This window comes from Cyprinus carpio, unplaced genomic scaffold, assembly GCF_018340385.1.
Source record: "Cyprinus carpio isolate SPL01 unplaced genomic scaffold, ASM1834038v1 S000006759, whole genome shotgun sequence".
Taxonomy (NCBI): domain Eukaryota; kingdom Metazoa; phylum Chordata; class Actinopteri; order Cypriniformes; family Cyprinidae; genus Cyprinus; species Cyprinus carpio.
Genome location: NW_024879356.1, coordinates 903,210 through 928,725, shown reverse-complemented (window position 1 = coordinate 928,725; position 25,516 = coordinate 903,210). Strand labels below are relative to the sequence as shown.

The 25,516-nt window shown below is 35.7% G+C and overlaps 1 protein-coding gene across 1 annotated transcript in view; it reads right to left on the bottom strand.

Moving 5' to 3' along the window:
• LOC122144782 (mannosyl-oligosaccharide 1,2-alpha-mannosidase IA-like) overlaps positions 1-25,516 on the bottom strand; it is a 48,504-nt gene that overhangs the window by 5,918 nt on the left and 17,070 nt on the right. Inside the window, exon 3 of the mRNA XM_042755940.1 lies at positions 11,564-11,658. Within this exon, the coding sequence (XP_042611874.1) occupies positions 11,564-11,658 (95 nt within the window). The remainder of the gene's footprint in view (positions 1-11,563; positions 11,659-25,516) is intronic.

Here is a 25,516-nt window from a genome sequence, read left to right as displayed (position 1 = left end):
GACTCTTTCCTGAGATTCACACACTACAGAATGTGTTTGCTTCTCATGATATTTCATATGTATAGTGATAGACAACTCCTGTTTATAATATTCAGCGGTCAAGAATATATTTAACACAATGCTTCCCTATTACAGTTCCATAACAGTTTTTTTTTAATCTCGCAAAAAATATGACATCATACTGCTTAAGGCCCGCCCATGAACACTGACGAACTGTAGTGATAACAATGTCTCGTAAGCAATGCAGATGTTTTGTAGCTGGATGTAAAAGTGAACATAAGAGTCTTCATTGAGAGCCACTGAGGACACAGTGCATTAGTTTTGTTTTTGATGGTAATGAGCCACCGAGTACACCCAAGTTGCATTCAAGTCTCCGCAAATCATCATTTCACTCCAGACTGCTTTCTGAACAAGGGACAATTCAAAGCAGGTTCTGTAAAAAGTTTTAAACTCAAAGAAGAATAGGTACCCACTGTTTGTAACTCCTGCTGCACCTACAGACGTTTTTTTTTTAAATCGCCTTTCTCTTCCATGGAAGAGAGGGGCAGGGTAATCAGAGCTCATTAGCATTTAAAGATACATGCACCCAAAATGGCTTGCTGTGCACAGAGCTTTTTTTGACAAGGTAAAAAGGGTGTTGTTAGTTTTACACAACCACTGAGGATTTTAACCAGTGTGCTACAGACATTTCATAAAGACCCTAAAAAATCTGATGACACTAAAAAAAACAACTTGTGAAAAATGGGCACCCGAAATCCCCCTTTAAAGCAAACAATGTCCACAGCGTTTTGCATTTGTTTTATATATTCAAAACTTTCAAAAAAAGGCTGACAGAAGAAATCAAGAGGGGGGGGGAACAGTTGGAGCAATAATAATTTTGGTATGGGGGGAAAAAAAAAGAATCACAAATTTAGTTTGCTGCAGCACTGTCATCCTCACAAACACACACACTTTTATATAAGAACATAATAACCGTGTATATATAGATTGCTTTTAAATGATAATATTAAGTAAATATCTGAAGTAAATGCCTAAATTACATTTCCGAAAATAATATATTATGGATCACAACCATGGATGTACACCCATTGTTTCCATTCCTAAATGAATCACACAAAAAATTACAAAAGAGCAATCTAGTTAATAATAATAGCTCGAATCTAGAATACTCTATATATTTATTATATATAACATATATATCATATATATAGACGATATAATATATATATACTATATATATATATATATATATATATAATTATATATATATATATTCTGTGATAGATAAATACACACATTACATACATCACCACACTCTACTATTACATATATCGATACTATATACTATTCGGATATATATATATATATATATATACTGCTATATATACCTACATTATCATTAAATACATCATATATACATATATATATATACACACATATATATTTCTATCTTATATTATCGATACTATATCTATATATATATAGTACACACAATAATATGATATATCACATATCCTAACATATACTACCTATATATATATATATACTATATACCCTATACAATCATAAATATGATCAACAACAAAAAAATTTACATACATTATTTTTTTTTGCCTTATTTTTGTAGGTGTTAGGGTTGGCACCGCTACTAAAATCTACTTCGCTACTTAGGCTGTCTTCCGTATGTAGACCTTAGTGTCCCTCGCACACATTAATAAGTGAGCAGTAAGGGATAGTCATAACACATTATTATCTGTTCACCGAGCACTTCTGACAGAAAATACCATTAGCCACCTGAAAAATTAAAATAGACTATTGCTGGAGTGAAATACGAACTCCACCCAAAAATGAACCGAAGCTCATGTATCCTCAGGCTGCGATACAGAACTGTAGCCTTTATGTTTGACATCAGACCAGAGTCTCACAATGACATTCTCTCCCATCTCTCTCGTCCACCCACCTAACATTTCATTTATGTAGGCCAGAGGCACATACTGCATGCATGCTCTATATTACAGAGATCTATAAAGCTGTCGTACCCCACAACAACAGATATTGATCCTACAGAATGAAATGATGTGTGCTTGTTGTTTAACTTTCATTAACGTCTGCCAGACAAATAAAAGCAGCAGAGTCACATCATAACCGTTTACGACTGCTCCAGCAATAATCAAACAGCAAAAATGCCTCTGAAATTAGTCTATCGCATCACACACATATTCCTAACAGCCCAAGTCTTCTTTCTGAATTGATTTACCACAGCTAGAGTTTAAGCACCCAGGGCACGGTTGGTGACTCGACCGTTAGTCATCATAATAAAACAGAGATTAGCCAAAAAAAAAACGTTTTATATACCATTCTTTACACTCCATGACATCTGCTTAATGTTAAAGCTCAATTAAACCGTAGAACAATTTTTCCGTCATTTCTGTTATCGATTTTACTTCATCTGGGGCGAGAGGAGAGTCCTAAAAATGGAGCAAACGGAGCCGTGGGCTCTCAGAGGAGGGAGAAGGAAGAGTAATGTCTCATTATTAGCTGACCTCGTCGCCTTCACCTTCCGTTGTTCTTTTTTTTTTTTGGCACGACCACAAAAAAACGTCCTCATCAATCACCATCAAAAGCATCCATCAGGCATAAATAAGCCTGTTATGTAAACCCCCCTCCCTACATAATTATAACCTGTAATGTAGATGAGTAAACGGAAAATAAATGTGAACAATTGTAAAATACCATTTAGAGGTACATCAATTATCTAGAGAGGAAAATTATGGGCAGAAAAGCACACAGCATGGGTCCTATTCCAAAGCGCTGTTATGAAGCTTACGTTCTCAACCAAGTACTGAACATCTCAGCGATGTGGCAGCCGTCATGTGCAGTTACTGTCTTGCCTTTTTATGAAATGAATACATTATGTGAAAAGGCGCATTTACCCACCTCAATAGAAAATTAGTGTTGATTCACACTCCATAACTTTCGTGAGTGTTTTCTTATTCAAGCATGGCATGCTTTATGCCATTGGCGTGAACTCACTGCGCGCATGTATTAAATACACATGTGATGTCACTGAGGGAACTAGATTTGTAATTTTGTTTTCTATGTGGTTGCTAGGTCTTCTGGGTGATTGATTACCAGTCTAAATCGGGAAGAAACCCATCTGAATGCGTTTCAATCATGCGCTGGGTGAACATTGCACACCTCTGAAAGTGAGTGCCACCCTTAATAACCTGTAATAGAACTCTTTCCTTTAATCTCTTTCACCATATCTTTCAACTATGAACCTGATGGATTCTGCATAAATACCGGGAAAAATTGGCTCTCAACATACGGTGATATTGAATAGTCCGACAGCTATTGCCTTGAAATTTATTTATTATTATACAGAGGTGAATACTAGTCAAGAAATAGCCTCATCGATGACTGTTGACGGTGAATCTTTAAACGAGATGAATTAAGAGATGAAGCTTCTCAGAGCATTTTATTGTGGGCTGACTAACAAATAGCTGATATAACAAATATATTAAACTCACCATTGGCCTCAATAATCAACAAAGATAGACCAGCTTTATATTGCAAATTTTGTCTTTGTAAAGAAAACACAAATGACTACTTATATTTTATAAATAACTTTAAAATAACATATTTTAAAAGCTTAACATAATTTCCAATTCTTGGAGTCTAGGGGCAGAATTCATGAAGATCTTAAAGGGATAGTCCAACCAAAAAAAAAATTGGAAAAATTGTCATTAATTACTCACCCTAATGGCGTTTCCAAAACCTGTAAGACCTTCATTAGAATACCAATTAAGATATTTTTGATGAAAATCGAGAGCTTTCTGGACCCTCCATAGACAGCAAGGGGTACTACCCTGATCACGGTCAAGAAAGGTGTACCAAGAACCAGGTGACAAAATAGCCAATGCAACATCAGTGAGTGAGGAAAAGGGCTACCTCAATGAACAGTTAATGTTTCCCCACTTATGCAATACAGAAAATTTGCAATATCCTTATTATTTATTTGTTACCGTCTCCATCCAAGTACATCTCTGCATCTTACTCAATCCTATTCCATTATCATTTATAGCACATTTGCTTATTACACTTATTTATTAGCAAATGGTAATTTTTTTTTTTTTTTTTTGGTCTGTATGTTGTTGTCTCTGTGTACTGGGAAGCTTATGTCACTAAACAGAATTCCTTGTAGGATGCGCCAAGCATACTTGGCCAATAAAAGCTCTTTCTGATTCTGATTCTGAGTGGTTGCAACTGTAGTTTTTATGAACCTACAAAACAAATTTTTGTGTGCAAAAAAAACTAAAATATGAACGAAGGTCTTACGGGTTTTGAACGACATGAGGGTGTAGAAATTAATGACAGAATTTCTATTTTTGTGGTGAACTATCCATTTAAGAAAAAACTAATGAAATTTATGAGGACAATTAATAAAATAAAAAAAAAAGGTTTGTATAAAAATTCTTGTAAAAACCAATATGCTTATTTTATTTTATGGATAAAACAACTACTTAAATTATCTTCTTGTGTGTTTACTGCACAATTGGAGTCACACACTGTTTTTCGAAAAAACATGAGGGTGAAGTACATATTTAGAGAGAATACATATTTAAATAATAAAAGTAAAAAAAAAAAAATTGTAATGGGGGTATGCAGTGAAAATGTTGGCAAGGTAAGCAAAAAGAATAAAAAAAAAAAAATCTTGCCATTGGTAATTTCCCCATTTTAAATCGTGTTGCATAAAACTGCAAATAATCTGCTGAAACTTTCTTCCATCACCTACAGACACTGTACCAGAAAGGAATGACATCTGTCAACTATGTGTGTGCCATATATCATATACCTTTTTTAATTTTACCACCCCACCCATTTTGTACCACTCAATCCACCTCTTTTGACATGAGTACGTATTGGTTATGTTAAAAAAAAGGGTAATATTTCTAGAATTAGATGCTTATAAGTTAAAAAAGCATAAAAGCATGGACAATAGCCAGCTTTTATTAACAGACTTCGCTCTTCTCTTGCCAAAGCAGCAATGCAGGACTCTTGTTTATTTAAAGCGAAGGAGGTTAAACAGAATTAAAGTGATGTCAGACAGGTAGCACGGTAAATTTGCTTTGGTAATCCTTTAATCTCCTTTTAAGCTTTCAAAAAAAAAAAAACAGGATAGAGTGCAGAAGAGAGATAAGCTTTTGGAAAAATGACCATGAAACATATTTCACTGAACAGAGGACACTGAAAAACTCTTCAGCAACAGAGGTTAACAGTCACACATACACGCGAGACTCCGAGATGTGCTGACGACAGACAGGGTAAAAGATGACGATGTGGCAGTGCAGACAAACTTCCTCTTCATACCACCGAATGTGTCTGTATGAAGTCACTTAGAGATGGAGGGAAAAGTAAGTAAAAAGAGAAAAGTCTTCCTGCTTGCTTGACTTTAACCAAGGGGAACGTGGGAAAAATGTAACGAAGGACTTATGTTTTATGCATGAAGGGAAACTTTTCCCTCTTGAAATAGTTAACAAGGAGCAAATGTGGAATTTGCAGGAATTCAGGACTGCAGGAGGAAGCATAAGAGGGCAGGTAACTGGAAGATGGCTCGAGTGTTTGACACAATTCAGGAGTTTTAAAGAGCTCCAGGTCCTTGGCAGGAAGTCGGAGGGAAGATCTTAATGCAACATATGCCATCAAATTGTCCAATCCTTGGAGTCTTGGTGCAGGATTCATGAACATCTTCTTAAGGAAAAAAAAAAAAAACTAAATTTATTAGGACAAATTAGGACTATTTTTTACTAAGGAAGGAAGGAAGCATTCTGTTCCAGAATTTTTTTTTTCTTAAGTTAGAAGATAAGAAGAAAATAGTACTTGGGGAAATTGTTGTCATTAAAAATGTTTTGTGAATGCAGCTCCAAGAAATGTCAATCTTTTTCAAATACATTCAGCCAGACCATCAACTAAAAAGAGACATAGAACGTGGTGCTTCGAGATGAGAAAATGTTCAATACCTGGCCATTAATCCTACCATTAATCTTCTTCTTTCCATTCTTCCTCTTTCAACAAACAACAATGTTTTCAATTCCACTTCCAAATACCATGGAATGATTGGTTCATAAATGTATCTTTTCACGACACTGAACTGCAAGTGTTTAAAAAAGCAGTAATCAAGCATTAAACAATTGAAACAATCGTAAACCATCCTTCAAAAGCAGAAAAAAATGGAACAAAAGCAAACAGCTGCATCAAGAACCAGAAGCATGTGACGACACATTTACTGCTGATTTAATTTCAAACATGCCGGGAGTCGTGTCGTCTTGCAGGTTTATCGAACAAATGCTTTGTGCATTTCTAAGCAGCACTTAATGGTTAAAATTGGGATTTTTATGCCACAATTAGAGACCACACACTATGACTGTTTCACACTGTGTGAATGTTATGCTCATGCAGCAAGACTGCTGTTAAAAACAAACATGTGCTCCTTGCAGGAGTCGACGTGTGAAGGGAAAGTCATCCCACAGAGACCCCTCAGTCTTGCTCCAGCCAAATCTGGGTCAAGGTTGTCTGTAAAATTAGGTCTCTTCTGTCTGTTATTGCCTTTACCCTTTTCTTTCTGCCTGAACACTGGGGACTCACAGCAGACAAGAAGGCATAATAAATAATACAAATTCAAATTTCTTTTTGGCTTAAGGCTGGTTGCCTACTGCAAGTGGGTCAATACTCACACTGTCGTCTGTCCAAACATAGTGTTTTTCATTTAGGATTTACGAACTGTTTGCCATCTTTTTGATCTAATAAGTGGGTTTTCATAACTGCTGCCCATGCATTTTAACTGCCTTCGATGACGTCCTCTCTAGATCTGCACAATTAAACAGATTCAGAAGAGAATATGAATTCATACCACAGAAACTGAAGATGGCTGTGATTCATGCTCTCATCAGACACTGAATATGATTATGCTCTCCTCTCCAGAGCTTTCATCCCCTGCAAGAACACAAGGCTAAATCAAGGATGATGGCACCACCGAGGACCCCTCAGTACAAACAACAGCTCGGCACTGAGAGTTTTAAGAGCCCCAGCTACCCGATGTTTCACCTCTTTATGGCTGAGGTTTGGCAATTATCTAGGATTGGGTTATCATTAGTGACTAGATGCTAGAATGTCAGTTTTAACCATTTCCATACTGGCGACTGAACACTCACAAACACAAAGTGTGCTTTAAAAAAAAAATAGTAGTATAAAACAAAACAGCTCATGTAAATGTTTGGGGTCCAGAATGTTATGAAATTTTGTATTTTTGTATTTGTGAATTTCTGTGTGTGTGTTTTTTTTTTTTTTTTTTATTTTAGGAATATTTGCATAAAAAAATCAGTATGGAAACTGAGAACAAGTGATATATAAATAAATAAATAAATAAATAAATAAATATAAATAAAATGATTAAATAGAAACAAACTCACATATATTTCTATTATTTATGATAAAAATATAAATGACAATTTAATCATTTGTGAATATAATTACTAACATAAACAGAGTATGGAAATTGTAAACCTGTAAAAAATGTAAAAAATTGTTAAAAAAAAGCATAAAATTGTCATAATTAAATGTAATTACATTAAAATGGAAAGATTTAGCTACATTTAAAATGAAAAAAAGTATAAATAGTATATAAAAATATTTAATATATAACTTACACATATATATATATATATATACATACTATATATACAATATATATATATATATAATATATATAAAACTGACAATTAACATGTACAAACATGATTATAAAACTATGCAAAAATATGCATATAACATGGTTATAATTAAATGGAAACTTCTATATAAATAAAAAAAAACACTATCTTACATATATTTCTATCATACAAAATTAAAATATAAATATTTATCATTCATTTATAAATGTAACAAAAATGAATGCAATATAAAAGAAGAAATAATATGCGTTATATCTCTCTTCATCTCTCTATATATACATTTAATGTTTTATATTCATTATATTTAACACAATTTATATTTATATTTAATAAACTTTATATTTATTATGTGTACTTAAGAAAATATTTTCTAAATTAAGGGGATAAATACAAAGGGATATGCATGTGAATTCATCAGATCTAGCACACAGGTTTGAGTTTAATATTACCTTCAAATTGAGTTTAGTTTCCTCCCACATCCCCTTTCACTCTCCCTGATGATTTCCTGTGTATCTCCACCGCTTTGTCTATACGAGCCATGTAAAAGCCCATAAGAACCAGAGAATCCTTTTACGAAATAATACACATTGTCCTTTTTCGAAATGCCTTCAACAGTGCACGTTTCATGAAGATGGCCTGCCCACTAAGTGAATACACTTACAGAACCACATTCAGGCTAAGAAGGTTCTGTGCCATGAATTACAGACGTACGATGGCGGCACCACAGGTGCCTCGAGCCAAAGCGAACAATAGCGTGGAAGCAAACATGCATTAACGATGTGGATAGAATTAACGATGTAGGTGACCCACATGGAGGGAGGAAAGCGCCTCCACTAGAGGTGATAGGAGCACTCGTGCTAAGTGCAGATCATGGTGAAACGCTATATTTACTGACAGGAAGTGAAGACCATTTGTCCTGTAGCTGTGTTATTAGCCGCTCCTTGTTATAAAAGGCTCGGCCCGCTCCATTTAGAGTCCTTTATCAGAGCACTTCACTCCAGTTCTACTGCGGTTTAAACAAGGAAACACACCTCGGACACTCAAGCTAATATGAAAAGCTTTGATAAACACTGAAGTGTGTTTCTGCTCTCTGCCATGTGCCGCCCACTCCTTCTGGGCATTGTTCTCGACTGCAAAAAGACAAGTGTTGTCTATTCTGTCAGTCGAGGGATAACTCATCCAATCAAATCCTCTGACAGCTTGTCTTTCATGGGATCTCTGCACTGATTTCCTGATTTGCCTACGACTGAAGAAATTGGGGTGGCCAGACATCCATCACTGACCAGGACATCTGGGATCTCTGACTCTGTTAGAAGTGTATGAAACACGAGTGGGCTGTGTGACCACATAATCTACATGTAATTTAGATCATGGTCATGGTCTATTATCCCAATATTGTGCTGTAAAGTAACAACTTTGGATAACAGAGTGAATCAAATACTCCACAAATGAAATCTATTTGATGTTACTTGATTATTTTCTATTTTTAAACGGAAAGCGATGGTTGCAATTGAAAAGATTTAAGATTTATAATGAGAGATAAGTATGGCATTAGCACAAACCCTACTGTATGATATTTGATACGTACATTTCTAAGACCTCGAAATTATCAGCATGATTAATACTTGCTGAAAAACATGTTGTGCACAAATTTTTCTCATTATTTTATAATACCTTCAGGTCATGGTACATGGTGTGGATTTGCTGTAAAATATTTTTTAGTTTTTTTTATAAAGTAAATGTATAGTAATATGTCAAGATGAACATTTACTGGACTTAAGTTAATTGATTATCTGTACATCATTTTTTAGAAAATCATGTTAAAATATATCCAATATAATAAATTTTGAGGGACATTTATTTCTTTAAATTTATTTTCTATATAAATAATAATATAAATATATTATCATTATTGTATTGCAATGCATTATATGAAACTACAGAATTTTGATCATAACTAAGCATTTAAATTCGATCTTACTTAGACATATTAATGAGAAATATAGTGACATTGGATATTTATAAGCATTTTATGTCAGTAATTTGATATATTATTATAAACATCTCATTGACGTACACCACAATGTATCAAAATTTTCATTTTACTATATACAATATAAAATATCAATATCAAAAATTGCATATTTACTTTGGGCCCTGTAAAAGGTTTTTTTTTCCCCCCCTCATTTATCATTCTATATGAAACATAACCCTGACATACCAAATATGATATTTGATACATTAGATTTTTTTCAAGATTTTCTAAAGGTTCAATAAAAAATAAAAAAAAGATTTTTCTGACTATTATTTCATGTCAGGGATTAATGTTCTGTAACTAACATTATAAAACAGACAGCCCAAACTCTATTCTTACTGCCATGAGTTATGTTTTGAAGCGAAGCCACTAGAAAACAGCCAAAATACACACAACCTGATGCACATCTATTGAATATATGACACACGTATATTAATGTGGCAGCTGCAAACAACTTAAAATCCACATCTTGACTTACTGCATCTACCACGATGCAGTATAAACATAGAAAAAATCTTTACTCATTGACACTGACCGTCACATGCTGTATACACAGTCAAATCACTCAAAACTAGTGCTCTTTATATCCTAACTTTTAGTGATTATCTAACTAAATTTAATGCTCTATCGTGTTGGAAATATGAGCCCTACACCAAACCCCAACCCATAAACCTACCCGGATAGTGTTTGCTAACAAATGCAAACACTGATATAAAATGCATTTGTTGATGCAACCGTGCCATTTGAACTTCATTATATGCAGAATTGAACTGATTTGTCGAAACCACAGTTAAGCAGATTCAAACCGAAGCTCCTCACCTCTCAAGTACATCTCTGTGTACTCCATGAGCTACTGAACAAACCTACCGTCTTTGAAAACCCATAGATATATGAAGCTGGATATGTGCGATGCTAACATTCAAAAAGCATCAGTTTTCAAATTTTAAAATTGTTTTTGAAGTCATAACATAATACTCTTCAAGTAATTGTGCGAAAACTACGCTTTATTAATCGAAACTACGCAAAGTTGTGTTAAAAAGGAATAAATTGTGTCTAGTTTTAGTGTTCATATTTTTGCGGGAAACCTGCAGTGATATGTACTTATTGGTATGTGTTTCACGTCTTTTGAAAAAGTGCACCCAGGTATGTTTTTGCCATGAGACCAGTTAGAATAATCGTGATTACAATATTGACCAAAATAATTGTGATTTATGATTTTTGCCCATAATCGATGCAGCCCTAGCCACAGCTCTTAAATATGTCCGGCCTGTATATGCTTTTATTATATGCTCTTAAGTGATAATAGCCACTGACTTGAATTTTATAAATCACCAGGGACTACAGTTTCTGCTAAACTGTTATACTGAAGAAAATAAATTTCACCTACATCTTGGATGGCCTGAGGGTGAGTAAATTTACAGCAATTTTAAAATAGAAAGCGATGGTTGCAATTGAAAATCCCGATATTTCTGAGACTAAGGTAGCTGAAATGTCAAATTACCAAAAAATATAAATAAATGTATAACAGTATAAATAACAATAAAGCAAGTAGCATTTAAGCAGTCAAAGAATCGAGCTGCAGAAAATGGCTTCTGCAACAAAATAATCCCACCAAACTGTTTGTTCATTATTATCATATCTCAGAGTGCCGGGTGCACAGGTGACAGAGAGCCACTGCTGGGTTTGAGGATTCAGATACAGCGCTTGCGAGTCAATAAGACATGCAGTAGAGAGATCTGACCTGCTTGGCTGAAGAAAGGAGTTCATGCGGAAATGTGTTTGTTTGTGCGTCACTGACCTCTTTAGGTTGAGAAGAGCCCAAGGGATGCCAGTCGGGGTCTTAAAAGCCGGCAAAAGCTTCTCTCCTAGTTCAACAGCTTTTCTCCTGAACACCTGAAGTAAAAGAAAGACAGAGACACACAGAGGTTAGTCTAACCTCATCCGTACACAGCAGTGGCAGAGCCGTGTAACCTCTGGCTGCCCCTGCATTCCCATAAACTCACCATATTTATTTTATAAGTCATATTTGCATGATACACAGAGTCGACTGACAGAAAGAGAGGCATTGATATTCTGCTGAGGTCAGGATCCGGGAGACGGCTGATAACAGCAGATAAGACGAGGGCACGCAACCCGCTGTAAACCTGCTGCCTGCCTGTCATCTTCTGTCTGCTACCTGGCCCTTCATTCCACTCCTCTGACATTTCAAACCATCAGGGAGCCGCGCTACGAATCCCTCAACCAGCAAATATGCTGCATATCTGCTGGCTGCTGAGATGACATCGCACTGAGCCGAAGCGGACTAATCTGGCTTTAGCTCTTTTATTCAAAAAACAGAATTTTTATTTAAGTGATACATTAAGGGGCCATGTTCAACACTTGTGTTTAATTATTGAAATAAAAATAAATACATTGTTATCACCACCACTCAAAAGTTTTGGGGCAGTAATATTGTTTATGAAAGAATTTAATACTTTTATTCAGCATGGATGCATTAAATTGATCAAAAGTAACACAACATTCATAATGTTACAAAAAATGATGTTTTTCATATACATGCTGCTTTTTAGATGCACACACACACACACACACACACACACATATATACATATACATATACACATATATATATATATATACACACACACACACATACATCCATCCATCCACATACCTATACATACATACTAGAGCATACTAGAGAGTAAAAAAAAAAGGCTGATACATCGGCCGATATTCTTTGTGTAGGCTATATTATAGTACAGTATATACAAAATTTTGGAAACACTTCCCATTCACCTTTTAGTCTTTAATATTTAAATGGACAGCTTTCTACATTATGTCCCAATTAAACAAATATTGAAGATATACAATATTTGTTGTGCTGGGTTTAGCTCTTCTTCATCTTTGAACGGGTTACTTTGGCGAAGGAGGTGAGCAGATCTGTGTCAGAGTGCCAGATTTACTCATCCCTCTTGTAATTCATCCTGTGAGTCAGAAAGCCCACAAAGCAAAGGTCCCCTGAGCACACGGCCAGATCGCTGCTGTGAGAGCCTTTCTAAACACCAGAGAAGCAGACGGCACCGGCAGAAATCAAACTGCAATGCAATAACTTGTCAAAATTTACGAAGGAATAAAAGCAGTAAAACAACAATCATACAACTGGGTTTAAATCGTGGGAAATAAGAGACATGATGCATCCAGCAAAGAGCCAGTATCATCTAAACACACTAATGATCATAATTCCTGCTGTACGGCTATAAACAAGGACGTCTTTTCCTTCAAGTATGTCATTCTGCATGCACATCAATGATGAGGTCAACACATTAAAACGCACATCACTCTGTAGAGTTTTCCCCAGCGCCTCAATGGCCTAGATGAAGTCTGTGCGCTCGCCCTTGCTCTTCAAACACAAGGTGAGCCACTATCTCGTCCATGTGAATTCACTTAGCAGGTTGTCTGGTTGGATGCCCGCCAGCATTCGCCACGTTTCAGCACTGCATGTAGGCAGGTTTAAAAAAGAACATTTGACCCTGTGGGGGGATTATGGAAAATACGATCACACAAACATTACCACAACCTGATAAAATGCCATCACTTTGATCAATGCCTGTAATAAAACCCCTGCGCCTCAGAGTAAACAAAACAAAACAGATCAGCCCTGCTAGACATTTTCAAATAAGGTCATGAACAATGTTCAATAGATCAAAAACAGTCAGGCTTTAATATAAATGAGAACTGATGACCACAGCATGCTGCAGATGTTTATGTGGTTGACTTTAATTTTATCAGTGGAGTAGAGAGTTTGTACTGTCTGATTAGGTTAATTTGACAAATTACAAAATTGAGCATTAAATTAAGATTGTGCTCTCCCATGCAAAACTCTATACCATGATGCTTTTTAGCAATAACTAATAATTATTATAAAAAAAGAAAAGAAACGAGAAACATACATAGCATTATACCTTCGTGCTGTTATTTGTGACCGTGGAGAACAAAACCAGTCTTAAGTAGCACGGGTAGATTTGTATGGGTCAAATACATTGTATGAGTCAAAATTATAGATTTTTATTTTATGCCAAAATTATTAGGATATTAAAGTAAAGAACATGTTCCATGAAGATATTTAGTAGTAAATTTCCTACACTAAATGTCAAAACGTAACTTTTGATTAGTAATATGCATTGCTAAGAACTTAATTTGAGCAACTTTAAAGCCGTTTTTTTCTGCACCCTCAGATTCCAGATTTTCAAATAGTTGTATCTCGGCCAAATATTGTTTTATCCTACAATCATAAATAATCAGCTTTCAGGTGATGTATAAATCTCAAAACAAAAAAATTTAAATTTATTCTGGTTTTGTGGTTGAGGGTCACATTTATTATCCTACTTTACATCTAAAAATAATAAAAAAATAAATTCTGTTTAATATTTATATATTTAGCTGAATAAATAAAATGATAATAGTAATAATAGCAGCTTTGGATTAGCTTTCACATGCATTTTTTCAACAATAATAATAAAGACAACAAGGTATATTTTTGACAAATTAAAAAAATTAAGCATAATCAAGTTATGCTCACCCATGTAAAACTATTTACCATAACAGTTTAGCAATAACTATAAATTATCATTAATAAAATAAGAGATAAGTATAATGTCAGACTATAAAACTTGTTATTTTATATACTACTACTACTACTACTAATAATAATATTTTATTATTAAGTGTGAAAAGTAACGCTGGAGAGAGAAGCAAAAGGAGGTCAAGCAGACTCTGTAACTTGAAGGTTGCTCAAGTGTCATGTGCCACTTTAAGGTGTAAGTGCAAGTGTGTATGAGCGTGTTCAATACAAAAAGCGACTGCTGGTCGAGTGCTAGACGTCCACTAAAAGAGATAAATTGCCTTGTCAGTGGATGGTGACTTGAGAACCTCATGAGCTTTTACCTGGATAACTGTTAGGACTACAGCGAATGGACACAGCTGCAGTGAGCCACCTGACCCTTTCAAAGCCCTCCAAAACCTGCTACGCTCACCCAGAGATCAGTAAGATCCGGGTATGGAGACGAGTGGGACAGAAAGGTTCAAGAAAAAGCTATGAAAGCAAAGCCCTAAAGCTCAAGACAGCTTTGACAAAGGTTGACATTTACTCCACCGTGAGGACCAAAGCTCATGCAGAGGGAGCACAGAAAGTGTAGTATGGAGACATGAAAATACAGCTAAACTATCAGCAAAGGAGATGCATGTAAATTAGACTTAATTTCAACTTCAAATCTGGTCACACCAATGAAGGTTTGTTAAAGAATGCAAATGAATTCTATCATTAACTTTAGCTCTGCACAAACAAAGTGGACCGCATTGTTGGTCTGAGACAAGTGTACCGTTCCAGTGACCTTTATTATTACAAAATGAAAGTGATGCTTCGATATTTCATTAAACAGAGTGAATTTTTCACAGATACTTCTGGAAACCCAGATTTAAATCTAAAAGTTTAATTTGCTTGAGGGAGAATCTATTATCAGATCAGTCCAAGGTAAATCAGGCAGACAAAACAAGGTCAACATTACCAAATGAAAATCCCAGAAGCCGTAGCCCCAGATGAACTCCTTTTACCAAAATTAAAGGTGCTTTTAATGCATTTTTAAACACGCCGTGAATTTTTATTACCATCATAACAAACAAAAGTGGTGTAAACTAGGGATATGCCGGTATCAAATTTTCCTGTTGCGATTAATTGATAATGTTTTGTCACGGTATGCGGTATTATCACGGTATTGAAATTAAGTTTTAAAAAAAGTGGTCATAATACAGTATAACAGGTTAAATAACTTTTTTCTTATAACAAAAATAACTGAACATTTAAATTACAATAAAGCAATACAAAAAATATATTTAAAGTTAAAAATTTTACACCGATTAAAGTGCAAAAGAACTTTAAAGACCCATAGGTATCACTTTACAATAAGACCTCATTAGTTAACCTTAGTTAATGCATTAACATTCACAACGAGCAATAGCTACATTTGCTACAGAAGTTACTAATCTTTGTTAAAAAATACAAGTCTTAGCTCATGTTAGCTCATTAAATAACAAAGTTGCAACTTTCGATTTTAACAATGTGTTATTAAAAATTGGAATACCTAAGATTAAAGAATGTTCAGAAGAATTTTTTCATTGGCAGTTTGTAACTAATGAAGCCCTAATGTAAAGTGTGAATGAACAATAAAGAATCAAAACACTTTCAAACAATATCTAGGACATGTTGTAGTCCAGATTAAAATGGAAAAAAAATTATGGAAATATATAAATATTATTTTATATTATTTAAATGTTTAGAAAGTAGCAGCTGTTTTTATTTATGGGGTTTCCAGGGTAAGGGCTGCATTTTCTGCAGTTAAGCGCCATCTGCTGTCAGAGAGTGAATGTGCTTTCATTCAGCGCATCTCTCACGTGTTCCTCCATGTGCTTCTCGTGTGTGCTTGTTTACATCAGAGCTCACACGCATCTTTAAAGCAGCATACAACGGTGTTGTGCATTTTGACCAGTTGATGGGAAAAGTATTCTTAAAGTATTCTTAAAATGCATTTAAAATTCCGAATAATTTGTAATATATATATTATTCTCGGTATTTGGAAGTGCCCACCATAACAATATCGTACATATTCATTACCGCGATATATCGCATTACCGAACACCCACACAAATCTAATTTTTACCAAAGCAAGCATCACTATAATTGCTCATACTTAGTTTTACCTATATGAACTAATGGCCAACATTAAAATTGCAAAATACATTTTGATAATTGCAAAATACATTTTGACTTTTTTTTGGTTAAATATGGGAATGATACTGCAGTTCTACACACACACACACACACACACACACACACACACACACACACACACACACACACACACACACACACACACACACACACACACACACACACACACACTCTCTCTCTCTCTCTCTTACAGCATAAGCATAAAACTAAGCTGAAAGAATTCAATGAGTGAATAAAGACTTCTTCTCCTCTGCAAACTTGTACTGCATGGCATGAAATATTGATTTTCACCAAGGCCTGAAGTGAAAAACTACACTTGATATCTTTCTGGTCTAAGAGCATGTAGAGAGACAGAATAGTCACCTGTTAATAATTAAAACCTCTTAATTAATTGAAACCAGACTAAGAATCCAAGCAGATGCAAAAAAGGTGCTGAACACTGTACTGTGCTAAATAGCTGTCACCTCTGATACAGCAGAAAGCATCATTTGACATCACTTAGGGTCTGGTACAGTAGATCATGCAGGAGACACTTCTGAAAGCAGCACCTGAAAGCAATTTCTCTGAACACTTCAGCATATTTATCTTAAGTCAGCAGGGTGGGACAGCTCTAGCCCACGAGGCTCAGCCTTTAGATCCAACAGCGTATATGCAAGAGCAAGACAGATGAGCGGAAACTATGACCAGAGAAAAGAGTGTTTAGAGACAACGTGAAGGACACTATTAACCCCACAGGAACTTGTGGCACTGTCATTTTTAGAACATTAGCGACCATCAGCTTGAACAGCTTGAACCCGGTGCAGGCAAAAGATGCTGTGTCATTTAAGAGAGACATCAAGGCTTCTACTTATGCTCTTACAAGTTCAAGTTTAGTCTTGAGTCATACTGCTAATGAGAAACAGATGAGGTATGTCCGTTCTTGTAACTGACTAGTATTTTAGCCAGGTCAAAATTTATAAATTGTCTGATATTTGAACATTTTGAGCATTAGCCAACAACTATATAGATAATAACAACAATAACGGCAACAACAACAAATATTCTACATACATTTTTGAGAACATAAAATTAATTTAAACAAATACTTTTAAAACATTTAAAAAACATTTATATTATCATATATATATTTGTTTAAATTAATTTTATGTTCTCAAAAATGTATGTAGAATATTTGTTGTTGTTGCCGCTATTCTTGTTATTATCTATATAGTATATACATATACATATAGATATACACACATATTATATATATATGGATGATTCGGTAATGGTACAGTAATAAAAAAATAACCGATTAGAACATACTGACACTTTTCTGCCATCATTTGTTGCATACGTGCTTTGTTGCGGTAGCATACATTAGGCACGTTCGGTCTGAAGTGCAGCCACGCAGAATGATCAGTGTATGACATCAAGTACCGCAAGAGTGATAAGAGAGCAGATGTATCCTTATGTTTTTGAATCACTCTTGTGGATGATGTCATACACTGATCATTCTGCACAGGGCCACTTCAAGTCGAACGCACCTAATTGCGGAGGGATGCGAGACACCAGTGTGAGTAATTAAAAATGCTTCAACTACTTTAAAAGCCAACATCTGGGCATATTTCGGCTTTTATGAACAACCTTTATGACAGCCCTACTGTCAACCACAAGTCAATTCATCAGCATTTGTAATTGTTCCAAATTAGAAATGCTTGGCAATTTCGTAAAAAAGGCAACAAAACCTTGTGGAAAACTGTTTAATCAAAACAGTGTACTCTGAGAGCGGCCGTTATGAGCATGATGGAAAGGAACTCCTCTCTCTTCACACAAGATCTTTTGTATCTTTAGGGAAAACACTGTAAAAAATGATGTATTCAAGATATGTACAGAGAGAAGAGGACTGTGCTAAATGAATAATGAAACCTGTGATATTTCCCCAAGGTTGGATTGGGAAACCTGAGTGCGAGAGAGCGATCTCTCATATAAAACGCAGTCAGTAAATTACACCCAGAGCTCCAGTCAACGGCTGCTCTGCGCCGGCTTCCCTTTGGCCACAATACAAGACATGCTGTAATAACGGAGCCTGCTCACATCTGGTTGTGTGTAGACATACAATCCAGACACCTAACTGCTTCCACGAGTATAAAGTCTGTTTCTCATACCACACGATGCAGTGTGTATTTGTCTTAGCACAATACCAGCTGATTTTAGAGTTTACACAAAAAAAAAAAAACATGATTTATCACAAAATTTTTTCATTTTATCGAATCAGCTTAGATAATTCATGTTGTTTCAACATAATTTGAGTTTCTGTTGATTTGAACCAATCTGTCTTTGAATTGACTCAAATTTCAATGAACTAATTTTAAGGTAAGGTAAGGTAAGGTAAGGTAAGGTAAGGTAAGGTAAGGTAAGGTAAGGTAAGGTAAGGTAAGGTAAGGTAAGGTAAGGTAAGTTGAATTTATTGCCGTGTAGAGGACTAAATGCACACTGTAAAAACCTTTTTTTGTTTTTGAAGTTACAAACAAAGTTTGTTAGAATACATTTAACTCGAAAATACTATTTTACTTTTTTCTACTTCAAAATTTCATGTTTAGTTCAACATGTTTCTTGACATTTCTTTGTAATTGTTTCGTAAGTAGTTGAAACATTTATGTACAAGCTCAACATTTTTGGAAAGCTTGATTATCTAACATAATGTGATCTGATTATCTATACGGAAAGAAAATGTCTGCAAATTAGACCATGAGAAAAAAGTACAGTAAAGACATTTATAATGCTGGTTATTACATTTTATTCCCCCATGAAAACAGATGCGTTGCTTAACATATTAAAATGTCCTCATTGGCATTAAATTTATTTTAAATGCATCCTTGTGAAATAAAAGTATCAGTTTCTTTAATTGAAAAAAGTAGTATAGCTTTCATGACAATCGCAAAAGTTATCGCAATCTAGTCCTCACTTTATTTTCCCAACATGACTGCAGTTGCGTTACACAGTATTAAAGCAGTACGTCTGAAAGCAGCTGTTGCATTTACATTGTTTCTTTAATTTAGCATAATGTAAAACAGGCACAAAATTTTTCCAACGTATTCAGTGCAGTAAAGAACGAAACAGAGATCTGCCGACATAATTGTGCTTCTGCTGGCTGGTGCGTTTCTCCGTAATTAATTAATTCTGCATAAATGGCAGAGTTTGTCTGCCAGACATGTACAGCGGTGTGACAGACAGCTGAGGAATAATTGATTCCTCAAAGGCTGAGCAGGCATCTTTTTAATAGGACAGATATACGGTAACATGGGGCCATTGTGCTTATAATACAACAGGCATGAATAGGCGGCCAGGCGGAATGGAAGCAGAATTTATCAGCGGAGGATCCTGTTGCAGCTCTTTTCAATAAGACACTGAAGTCTCTGTGTTCAGACACACTGAATCGGCCTTGACATTGTGACACATCATATCAAAAGAAGAAGAGGCGGGAAATTCTACTTGCAAAAATAAATAAAAAAATACAATCTTAACAATACCAGTAAGCTAAAATGTGCCAGAAAACACAATTCTGTGATGATCGGCACCGACATTTAGTTGTCAAGGGCATGTCTGGAAATGATAAACAGTGTAGTCATACCGCAGCCATTCAGATGAAAATGAGGGGCTGGTTGAAAAGACGAGATGGATGGCATGAGATGACAGAGACGAGAGATAGATGGAGAACAGGCTTTCAGCATTGTGATGAAATAGGCCACAGGGACACACCTGTGCTCACTGATAAAGCAGAACTAGTGAGAACGTGGTCCCACGCTGACCCTGAACGTCATTCCTCGCCATATCAAAGGAAGAACAGGAAGCGCTGGTGTGATTTTACAGACCACTGCCAAACTAAAGAATGAGGTTGTCAAGTGCAGTACCTTGACACAGAGTCCATACGAAAACAATACTGGTCTGACTACAAGATGACTGCTTACAAACACTTGATTTTACAATCCGTTCCTGTAAACAAAGCCAATTAGATCTAGACGGAGGAACTGCATTTTTAGATGCAGCCAAACAAGTTCTTATTTTATTGCTTAGAAATTTATTTTCCCTCCATTTCTCCTTACTGTTTACATAAATAAATAACTTGAGAAAATTTGATTACTTGTAAAAGTTATTTACTTAATTGTGCAATACTTAAAAGCTACTTACCAGTTTATTTTTTTTGAATTGCTAATATCTAACATTTGTGTGTACAAAAGCATATTTGTGATATCACGAATTATAAAAATGCACGTATGTGTTTCGGCATCTAAAACTCGGGTATTGGGACAACCTTATTGTGGTCAAAATATATAAATAAAGTCATATGCACTTCCGTTTGAAAGTAAAAAAATAATATTATTTTATCATTTATAATTTTATTCAGCAAGGATGCATTAAGTTGATCAAATGTGTCAGTAAAGACATATATAAAGTTATATTGGTTTCAAATAAATGCTGTTCATTTGAACTTTCTATTCATCAAAGATTCAAGAAAAAAACTATTAAGTAGCATGACTGTTTTCAACATTGATAATAAATTTTCTTGAGTATCAAATCAGCATATTAGAATGATTCAGCTTTGCCATCCCAGGAATAAGTTACAGTTTAAAATATATTACAATAGAAAAATTTCAAATCGCATTAATATTACTGTTTTACTGTATTTTTGATCAAATAAATGTAGCCTTGGTGAGAATAAGATATCTTGGCGACCCCAAACTTTTGAATGGTAGCTTACCATAAACACACCTGTATCAAGTATTACCTGTTAAAGATAAAGCACACAATCACAACAGAGCAAAAGATACCATTAAGTACTTCATTTGCTGACCTTCAACCAAAGGCTTTCACAAAAGGCACACTTGGATCACTCTCACAAGACGATAAAGTGGTCCGAAAGCACCAAGATCAGATAGGAGGAGACAAGAAGAAAGGAAGGACTGCTTTACGCACAGCCGTCAAAACACTCCGTGAAACGACATCAACGATAACATTTTCCTTTTCCTCTCTATATTTCTTCTGTCTGGACAAGATAAGTGTGTGGAAGAAGGTTTGACTGAAACAGATAACTGGAGCTCCAGACTCTGTTTGACTGGCTCAAAAGAGTCATTTGTTTTTGAATCATACAACACCGGTCATGCTGTTTGTGTGTTTCTTGCATGCAGCTATTGAACACAAAACTATAGAAAGATGAGTGGGCTTTGCTTGATTTCACACTACAGAGACCATTAAACTCCAGTTATAGCTTAAAAAAAAAAGGATTTGTTTTGCTGTGTTTCACAAGCGTCTGTTGTGACGCCACGTCTTTGCCAAAGCAGGCTGATGAAATGGAACAAGCTCGTATATACATCAGGATTTCTGCTCTGTAAGTTATCATTCTCACATTTCACATATATACCACTGTAATTTACGTGATGCATATATATATATATGTGGCTGAGCAAAACAACTCTGGACTATGAATAAATATAATGAACCTACACAGAGAAGAAAAACAACCACACACACACCAAAAAAAAAAAAAAATTCCCAAATTGAAATGCTCTCTGATTTCTTGACATATAATAGACTACGTTGCATTCAAAATGAACTCGGGAGCCATGCTAAATCTGATGATGCAAGTTGGTGACCTTTTTGGAGAGGCAGACAATGGACAGAAGAGCGTGTTTCAGTGGAGACTTTAACCTTTAAAGAACCCACATCAGCCAAAGGAAATGAGGGAGCTGGAGCAGAGTGATTCTATCAAACATATCAGCCGATGAAATATCATGCAGGCTGCCTTTGTGTTGCCGTGCCCTAGTGGATACACTTCAAGTTCAGCCACTTCCTGAAAATAAATAAATAATAATAATACATCAAGATTTTATTGTAAGGTGTAAAGCAGCACATTATTTTTTGTGCACTAAAACATACAGGCCTTTGAGCCACTCTCAAATACATAAATACATGAACCTGACAAACAATACAGTAAGTCATTTCACTGCAAAACAAGAGCGTGAAACTTTTCCACAGGATTTCCCCCATGGTTCAGCACAGTCCCACAGAGCCTGTCCAATCTGCAACCTTTTCTGGTTAAGAAAAGTAGACAATCTCAATCTCCCCTAACTGACATATAAAAAGCAACCAGAATTTGTTTTGTTTTTATGAGGTTTTTAATAAAAGGTAAACATGAAATTAGGAACTAAAGGGAAATGTACAACAAAAGTTTAGTCACAAAAATATTTTGAAAAAATATTAATAATTTTATTCAGCAAGAATGCATTAAATTGATCAATATTGACAGTAAATACATTTCTAATGTTGAACAAAAAAATATTGAAAATAAATATTTTTAATGATGTATACAAGAAACAATAAATAAACAAACACTTAAGACTCAAGTAAAGGATGCTGAAAATTCAGCTGTCATCACAGGAATAAATTATACTTTAAAACAGAATTATATTAAAGGTTATATTTAAACTCAAGCTATTGAACCTTCAGAAATCAATCCAGTATGTTGATTTGGTGCTGAAATTTCTCATCATCAATGTCAAAAACAGTTGCTGCTTAATATTTTATAGAGATAGAAAGTTCCAAAGAATACACTTATTTAAAACAGAAATCTGTTGTACCATTATTATTGTGTCTTTACTGTGACTTTCAATCAATTTATTGCATCCTTGCTGAATAAAAATATAAATTCGTTTCAAAATTAAAACTTTAAAATTAAATTAAAACTAAATTAAATTAAATTTATGCATTTAGCAGACACTTTCATCCAAAGCGACTTACAGTGCATTCAGGCTATAAATTTTTTACAGAGTGCACTCATAAAAAATAAAGAACCATGCTTTTACGCTGCTGCTGAACTGTGTAAACAAACCCCAAAACAAGAAATCTGAGCTGTGACTCGATGGCTGGAGTGTCATTTATTTGCTCAGGTGACATGCGTCTAAAACTACAACAGTCAATGAACAGTAACAAACAAAAAATAATGCAAATGCTGATGGGAAGAATGGGCCTGGAATAAACAAAAGTTAACGTTAAAATAAAGAATTACATAAATGATCAAAATACACAGTCTGAAGTCTGCAGCCTGCAAAGGTGTCAAGACTCCCTAGTGGTACCCGAGCTACAGGATCTGCCAACAAACCTATGAAGATCTGTTCTTAAACCTGATCAAGCTGTGATAATCCTTTCAAAACTTCCACCAATGTGTGACCACTTTCGCATAAACCAATTTTCGCCCCGTCAGGGTATCCCATGGTGCGAAAAGTCGAGTGAGACACAAACACAGGGAGTTGCCTTCCGGCAAACGGAAGGAATGCAAAGTAATGTGGAAAATTCCACAGACAGACCGAGGTTTGGGCTTTAAGTGCTTGTAACAAACAGACTGCAACAGTAATCATGCATGGTGCATCTGAAAATACCACGGCCTATTAACACTGGAGATTATGCTAGTGGCTTCTAAATGGCCTAGGCTCGCTAATCCAATTATGTGAGTTCAGGACTAAATGGCCGGTGCTAAAGCAGCAGACAACGCCTGAATGGAGACAGGAAGCGGAGCTGGAAGTGTTTAGCACCTTCGTAGGCTGAATTTTTGACGTAAATATTAGGTTTTGTTATTGAGAGATGAAGAGTTGACATGGTGAGGCATGACAGTAATGGTCGGATACAGATGGCTGTTAAGACTTGCCTTGTTGAACACGTCTAGGAGGTGCTCTGATGAAACTCTGGAATACATTTTAGTCGCCCTCGCCAAAACAAACACGCTGACATCAGTCCCAAGCCTGAGGGGGCAAATCTAAGCAGTAAATCATGACTAAAATTCGATAAGAGGCAGATAAAAATAATAAAGCAGGAGGACCGGATTCGGCATGTTCGAATTAGAGATTTGGCCGACTGCGAACGGTCCACTTCTCCGCCTCAGTGAGCGCCGGCTCATGTCCAATCAGACACCTGCTGAGTGAGGAGAGTCAGGCCAAATGCTCTGAATGCAAACCTCTTCACCTTACAACCTCCTCAGACGGCCACCTGCAGAGCCGCGCATTTGCAAGCAACTCGGACGGCAACAGGTTGGAAGAGTCGGAGAACAAAACATCCTGAAAACCAACAAAATGATGGAAAAGAATTCAATAAAAGCAGCAAGTGGCCACTTATTTCTGATTGCGTTTGTGTTGTTGGCGATACAGTGTGAAATCGCAGCTTAGTAAAGCTTGTTTGAGCTCCGTCCAGCTTGGCTGTGAGGGCTGAAATGAGTCTGATTCCTCCAACCATCCGTCTCAGCAGCTGGGCCTGACCTTAAACCCCATAGCTGCCACCGGTAGAGATAAAATACGTTACGCAACAATACGTCACATGGAGCACTGAGAAAATAGAAGAGTAGAGAAAATTAGAAATATCACCACTAAAAGCTATAACTAAATAAACCTGAAGTTCTGACTCAATGGGAATAAGTTGTTTACTAGTCTAAGCCGGGCCGTTTCTCGTACAAAAACTGAAGGGGCCAGATGTGAGAGCAGATTTGTGAATGCAAATTTTGCCCTTATCAACGTGAAGACTCAGGTCGAACGGCTTGACGGACAAGCCATTTGTGGAAAGGGTAAACGAAGGACTGTAATTTCATATAAACCGCTTGGAATAATTAGAGCATCCAGATGAAGCGGGCCTTCATTTGCCCTCATCGAAACTAGCTCCATTTGTCATGATAATGGATTTTTGGTTTTCAGACCCAGACACACGCAGCGTTCATGATGTTTCTCATAGTTATTTAGAGAGCTGCGGCGTTTTTCTTCCTGTAGTATCAGTCAATAAAGTTTTCCTGTGATTACGGAGTAATATGAAATGCTTTTCCCTGTGGCAAGCTTACATTTAGCAGATTTTACATTAACAGCCTAATCAGCCCTGAATTGTCTGGGTGTGATTTGAACATCAGAACAACAGGTCTTGTCTAAATTGAGATCTCCGCTACGGAAGGTT